The sequence below is a fragment of the Penaeus vannamei genome, chromosome 31 (assembly GCF_042767895.1).
Source record: "Penaeus vannamei isolate JL-2024 chromosome 31, ASM4276789v1, whole genome shotgun sequence".
Taxonomy (NCBI): domain Eukaryota; kingdom Metazoa; phylum Arthropoda; class Malacostraca; order Decapoda; family Penaeidae; genus Penaeus; species Penaeus vannamei.
In genome coordinates, this window is record NC_091579.1 from 3,723,098 (window position 1) to 3,730,935 (window position 7,838).

Below are 7,838 nucleotides of genomic sequence, written 5' to 3' on the forward strand. Positions count from 1 at the left end.
CCGGCCGACTAAGGAGTTATGATGAGCTCGCTTGCGTCAGCAGGTCGTGTGCTTGCAGCGCCGCACAACTCGTATAACGTCAGGTTCGGGTTTAGTAGTCGCATTAGCCGGGGAGAGTGCCGTGGGTCTGGGGCTCACAAGAGGTTCTGGGTGAGGGTTAACGTTAAGCCTGTGGTATTCTGAGTCTCTGTCCGTCAGCTGTGTCTGTCTCCCGTCAATGAACTGTTATATGTTACCAAGACGTCAGCTGATCCTTCACTGGTACTCAAGGTTACTGCATCCTGCCAGACTCGATTTATCTACACACTATCGCTCACAGGCTACGTTTACTGTGTGTGTATGCTTTTGTGTGCGTTTGCGTGCGCGTGTGCTTGAATGCAAGTGTATTTGAGAGAGTGTGTATGTGTATGTCTTTGTGTCTTCCACGATTACCTCTGCCATCCCCTACGAAGGGGAATGGGTCATCACATCGCACGGCGGGTGTTGGTGGATATCCTCAGCTGTTGCAGTCACCGACAGACGTTCAATCTCAGAAATGGAATGCTTCAAAAATAGTGTTTGCACTCACATCACATGACTGAAATAGATGTATATCTATTAGTCTAGACATGCATATCTATCGTATACATAGAGATAAATGTACATATATCTGTTAGATGAACGGATATGAAGGTATTTCTGTGTATACGCATATTTGTATAAAGAAGATTCACTGGGTCGGACCTCGCACAATGCTAACAAACCGGATGATAATCAGTCACATAGATCCGTACGGTGTCGCAAACTTATCAGCTGACTGGAATGGGCTGCCAAGGATAACATATCCAGACTTTCTCCTCTAAAGAGAATTAATAAATCCACAGAAATAAGAGAAGCAAATGGAAGGAATTGACACACAACAGCTTCAAGCCTCCAATGCCTTCAAAATGGCGGACGCCTTACTGGTGACGTCACGTGAAAACTATCTACATATAATCACATCCATTTAATATGTAGCACATATATCTCAACAAATAGATTTCCGTGTACAAAAATCATTTACGTTGTTCTACAGGTGCGACAGTTTGTGGCTATTTAACGGAACCCCGAACCATTTGTCCAGTCGAACGTTCACTTGATGGTGTTGTCACGTGACCGGTGCCTCGGTGCCCCATTGGGAGTAAGGATTTTGGGAAGAACACACGCATCACGCAAAGCTGGTCTAAAATTGTAAGTAAAAAGACAAAAACAGTAAACATTTTGTTTGTTCGTTTACACTGGTGTCCATGAGAGTCAAGTGCTGCATATGAAGGTAACCAGAGGGCAGATTTCTAAGTATTTGAGGATATTTCAGTAGACTTCTGGCCAGGAAGGTTTGGGTGAGAGGCTGGTGAGGTTTTCAGCCAAATCGCTCTCAGACGCTTCTCTCCCCTCCTTCACACTAAGGAATCCTCCTCCCCCTTTTAATTCGACATGGCAATAATATAGGGAGAAAGATATAGATATAGGCGCAAGCATTGGTGGAACGCTCTCTTATAGTTTCGATGGAACGTTCTCTTATAGGGTTGATGGAACGCCACACATCAGTGGCGTATCAGTGCTTCGTCCACTCAGTCCGTCAGTGTCAGTGAAAAAAATATCGTTACTTTGCATTCGGCCGACGCATTCGCACGTCCGGCGCAGAACCGTGTTAGTTCCGTGTCCGTGCAGTGAACATGCCGAAGCTTGTTCACGGGGTTGATGGAGCGTTCTCTCTATGAAATATCGTTGACGACATTCAAAATCACTGCACGGAGACGGAATGACACTGAGAGTGAAAGCACGGTTTTGCGCCGGACGTGCGAATGCGTCGGCCGAATGCAAATAACGATATTTTATCACTGACACTGACGGACTGAGCGGACGCAGCACTGATACGCCACTGATATACATGGATGGACCTCTACCGCTTGTTACTATGCAAGCTTTTCTCAGTGCCATTCTCTTGGTCGACCTTTGCCCTATCTCCCTCTCATTTCCTGTACGTGTGTATCACTGCACTCCCCACACAAACGCATCTGTGTAGGAGACTGGTGTCTGAGAAATAAAGGTAGAGGTAGGTGGAGGTGAGTGTGCAGTAGGGGAAGAAGGGGAGGAACGTTTAGTCTGTCTACTGCGGGTAATGCTGGAAGGGAGAGGGGATGGTCTTGGGGCTGTAATTGAGATTGGAGTGTCTGGATTTAGAGTGGCAAAAGAATTTGACTGAGGGAGGTAGAATGTAGAAGTGGAAGTATGTAGGAATAGGGGAGGGTGTAGGAACATCTTGAGGTGGAAGGGGAGGGGCAGAGTGAGTGACATTACTAGAGTTGGTGTATAAGAGAAACCTTGTTGGTGTGCATCCTGTCTGGCATCACGTAGAGTGAGACCATTTTTGCATCTGAGAGTTACTTGTAAGTGGGACAACCTCTATAAAATACTTTGTGGGGGCCGCCGCTGTTAGCACATCTGCGTGTTTGTGCAGAGCAGTTTGATCGGTTATGACCGGGCTGGGCACGTAGGGGGCATCGATCTGTGGAGCGGCAGTGTTTGGCAAGGTTTCCAAATCGCCAACAGTTTTGACATTGACGGGGAGGAGGTTCATATGGTCGAACATGAAGGAATTGTCCACCATTGTAGATACGTAAGGGAAGGTCATGTGTACGGAAAGTAATTTTGGCAATGTTGATCGGTTTCTTTCGATGACTTCAAGGAGGAGAGATGTAGCAAGGTACTGATTTCACATCTTGGTCTTTGAGGCAGCCGAGTAAGTCTTCTCCACAATTTGGCCAATCTTTGGTATCGACTGGGCAATTTGCTGGGGAGATGTAGACCGGGAGCCCGCAGGGGTCATCCTAGCTGGAAAGGTAACAAAATTAGTTGTGGCAAGCAATGATGTATATACTTGGACAAACAAAGAAATGGACGTCTGCCGGTTCCCTGCACATTGCATATTAATGTCGAGATCTTTGATATCATAACATTGTATTAGGAAACATAACATACATGATTAAACAAGTAATATCATTTGAAAATGAAAACGGTGATTACCACAAAATTGATATATCCTAATGTCATGGATAACAATATATTTAAGGAAAGACTCACTTCAGTGGCTCCACAGCCTCTGATCCTTATCCTAGAAGTGTGGCTCACACATATCTTCCCCTGTGCACTGACTCTGTAATCTTCTAGCAGGGCACAACAAACACTCCACAATGCACCTTATATAGCTTATCTTTTATTAATTATTTCATAAGCATATTTCAGTAACTTGTTAATTATAACATTAGACCCTAATCTATAATACTCATACCATAAATATTTGTATATATCACCGTAGACTACATAAAATGCTGATTTTAAGTGACATTCAATTTACGCACATCACTCTTCCCGCCTGCTCGCCAAGAAGGGACGACACTCAAAAACAAAAGACACTTGTGATGCGCACCACAGAAAAACATAACATAGTTTCATACTTCTTTTTACATCATAAAGCTTTTATACATGATAAACAATAATATACATCATGTTAATGATACAATAACGGTCATAGAAACCTTTAACCTTTAATATTTTATTCAATAAAAAAAAATATTTACAAATGACATATTCTGTAGATTTTAGCAATAAACATAATTTGAATAAACAATATTCTCAAATAATTCAATTCATATCTAAAGTTAATTCTATATATCCTCCCTTTTTCCTGTTAATTAGAAATCAAATTATCTTAATAAACAAAATAAAATGTATGCGAGACGAAATCGAGACCCTCACTCCCAGTCAATCCCCATTCTTTCCACGATTTTCCGCGGGACATAAGCCAATCATTTCGCTTCCTTTTGTGTTTACAATTTCCCTCTCTTACAACTTCACTTTAATAACTAATTTCCTTCTCATACTATTCATTGATACTACCGGAATTGTCACCTGCGACTACTTCTGTTACTGTATCTATTGGCTACTAAAATAGATAAATAACTATTATTTTCCCCTGACAACAAAGCATTATGGCGTGCTGTTCTCGCCGCATTTTCCACCATTTCTCCTCTCTGTTACGTGGAGGATGGCCAGGATTTATAAAAATATGTAAAATGTTTCAGTGATGAATGTGCATCTTTGAAATCAGAACCAGCGCACCTTTTTAAGTGTCGAATAAATAATTATGACATATTTTTTTCAGATAAGATGAATATTCATTATTAAGCATTATATAAAAAGGTGTGAATATTATCGTCAGTTTACGATTTATTGCATTGTAAGTCTAATGCTTCTCTCATTTCTCTCCACAGAGACCATGGACATCTACGAAACAATCGGAGTTATTTGCATCACTACCATCTGTACAATGAAAATAATGAGGAATCACAGAATACAGTTTTCCATAAAGCATGGTCATATCCTTACAGATTTACCGACTAGTACGATTATTAAAGAAATTGCCATGGATATCAACGAAACAAACGTAGTTATTTTTTGCATCACTATCGCCTGTATTGTGGCATTGTTGTGCAATCGCAGAATACAATTTACCGTAATGCATGACCGTATCCTTATTGACATTCGGCCTGGTATGAATATCGCAGAAAGGAGCATGGACATTAAGGAAGCGATCGTTGTTATGACTTGCATCGCCATCGCTATGTTGACGAATCACGGAATACAGTTTACCGTAATACCCGATCCTATGCTTATTGATTTACCGACTGACACGACTATTAGAGAAAGGCCCTTGGATATCAGCGAAATAATCGTCCTTATTATGTGCATCGGCATCACCTGCATTGTGGCAATGTCGAGTAATCACGGAATGCAGTTTACCGTAAAGCATGATCGTATCCTTATTGACATTCAGCCTGGGATGGATATCGCAGAAAGGAGCATGGATATTAACGAAACAATCGTTATTACCTGCAACGCTATCATCTCTTTAGTGACAATGTTGGCGAATCACGGAATGCAGTTATCCGTAATCACCGATCGTATCCTTACTGATTTACCGAATATCGCAGAAAGGACCATGAACACCAACGGAGCAATTGTAGTTATTTGCATCACTATCGCCTGTATTGTGGCACTGTTGTGCAATCGCAGAATAAAGATAACCGTAATGTATGACCGTATCCTTATTAAAGTTTGGCCAAGGATGAATATCGCAGAAAGGACCATGAACACCAACGGAACAATTGTTGTAGTCATTATTTGCATTGTTTGCATCGCCATCACCTGCATTGTGGCAATGTTGACGAATCACGGAATGCATTTACCCGTAATGCCCGATCGTATCCTTACTGATTTACCGACGGCTAAGATTACGGCAGCAAGTACCCTCAACATGATGGAAATAATCGTACTTGTCACTTGCATCGCCATCACCTTCATTGTGGCAATGTTGAGGAATCACGGAATAGAGTATGCCGTGCAGCGTGATCGTGTCATTATTGATTTCATTCCCCGTGAAGAAATTCCAGATATAATTACATAATTTGCCACTCGAACGGCATTATCAGTGGCTTAACTTCCTGGCTTACGGATCTGCCGCACGTTTTTCCCGATTTTCGAAAATAGAAATAGTTGAGAAATCGACTTCTCATCCCGCCGCACCTCATCCGATACGATTTGATTGCGATGTTCTGTTTTTCTTGTCTGTTATACCTACGGAAGCCACAGTCGATGACATTTGCCGTCGAGCACAACATGTCACCGTTTCTGCCAAAGGAGATCATGCCTGTCGCTGGGCACAGGAACGATTCGTATTCCACACGTAATGGAGTTTTGTCATCGGTATTTCATATATTTTTAATCGCCTGTCGCATGGTTCCAGAAATGAAAAGAAAAAGAAAAGAAAAAAATGCGATCGCCTGTCAGTTTTTCTTTCGGAAATAAAATCCGTAAACCAAGGAATAAAATAATCGCGTCTTGACTCTGAAATGGGTAAGTGGAAACATAATCTTTTTTGTGTGTGAAACGATCGTAAAAAAGAAAGAAAAAAATCTTAAAAGAAATGTCTAAAAAAGTGTTCTAAAAATGAAATGTTCTAAAACATTTTCTTGAAATATTTTCTAAAAAATCTGTGAAACGGTCGTTCAGTATAATGTAATAAGAGGATTAATGATGTGCTATTTTTAGAAATAAAGATTGTTAAGTATATTGCATTTTATTCCTGCCCTGAGTAAATGACTGGTAAAATATATAAATCCCACTTTATGACTGCCACAATTCCAATGTTTTGACTGTTGTTATGCTTTATTACAATAAAAGCCGTGTTACTAGTCAGACTGGGGAGCCCCGAACACGTGGTGGTACTTGCAACACTCCACTCGCATTCTGTGTAGTTGGTGGAGGGGGAACTGTGTTTTTTTCTTGGCGTTCTCCCTTCCGTTATTTCGCTTGTTGACAGTTGACGCCCGGCCGACTAAGGAGGTATGATGAGCTCGCTTGCGTCAGCAGTTCGTGTGCTTGCAGCTCCGCACAACTCGTATAACGTCAGGTTCGGGTTTAGTAGTCGCATTAGCCGGGGAGAGTGCCGTGGGGCTGGGGCTCACAAGAGGTTCTGGGTGAGGGTTAACGTTAAGCCTGTGGTATTCTGAGTCTGTCCGTCAGCTGTATATCTCTCTCTCTCGTCAATGAACTGTTATAAGTTATATGTTATATGATCCTTTACTGGTATTCAAGGTTACTGCATCCTGCCAGACTCGATTTATCTACACACTATCGCTCACAGGCCACGTTTACTGTGTGTGTATGTTTGCTTTCATGTGCGTTTTTGCGTACGCGTGTGTTTGAGAGCATGTGTATGTGTATGTCTTTGTGTCTTCCACGATTACCTCAGTCATCCCCTACGAAGGGGAATGAGTCATCACATCGCACGGCGGGTGTTGGTGGACATCCTCAGCTGTTGCACTCACCGACAGACGTTCAATCTCAGAAATGGAATTCTTCAAAAATAGTGTTTGCGCTCACATCACATGACTGAAATAGACGTATATCTGTTTGTCTAGACATGCTTATCTATCATATACATAGAGATAAATGTACATATATCTGTTAGATGAACGGATATGAATTTATTTCTGTGTATACGCATATTTGTATAAAGAAGATTCACTGGGTCGGACCTCGCACAATGCTAACAAATCGGATGATAATCAGTCACATAGATCCGTACGGTGTCGCAAACTTATCAGCTGACTGAAATGGGCTGCTAAGGATAACGTATCCAGACTTTCTCCTCTAAAGAGAATGTTTGAAAAGAAAAAAAAAGAGCTGATCACATCCTGATGTTGTCCAAGTCTTTCCTTCGAGATTCTGATTCAGGCGAGAAAGACACACACGTCGCCTTTCCTCACTCAGTTCTTGTCTTTTCTTCTTGATTTCGAATTATTTTCGGCTAATAAAATTCCAAATGAGACTCGATTTTGCCGGCTATGACATCCACAGACACGACATTCACCATAGTCGATTAATAAATCCACAGAAATAAGAGAAGCAAATGGAAGGAATTGACACAACAGCTTCAAGCCTCCAATGCCTTCAAAATGGCGGACGCCTTACTGGTGACGTCACGTGAAAACTATCTACATATAATCACATCCATTTAACATGTAGCACATATATCTCAACAAACAGATTTCCGTGTACAAAAATCTTTTACGTTCTACAGGTGCGAAAGTTTAGGGCTATTCAACGGAGCTCCGAACCATTTGTCCAGTCGAACGTTCACTTGATGGTGTAGTCACGTGACCGGTGCCTCGGTGCCCCATTGGGAGTAAGGATTTTAGGAAGAACACACGCATCACGCAAAGCTGGTTTGAAATTGTAAGTAAAAAGACAAAAAC

General features: G+C 41.7%; 1 protein-coding gene across 1 annotated transcript; it reads left to right on the forward strand.

The window, feature by feature from the left end:
- The first annotated feature begins 681 nt into the window (after positions 1-681).
- LOC138867588 (uncharacterized) lies at positions 682-7,539 on the forward strand. Its single transcript, XM_070143654.1, has 2 exons — positions 682-1,209; positions 4,293-7,539. The coding sequence occupies exon 2, from the start codon at positions 4,298-4,300 to the stop codon at positions 5,483-5,485; it is 1,188 nt and encodes a 395-aa protein (XP_069999755.1). The 5' UTR covers positions 682-1,209; positions 4,293-4,297; the 3' UTR covers positions 5,486-7,539.
- Positions 7,540-7,838: the final 299 nt, after the last annotated feature.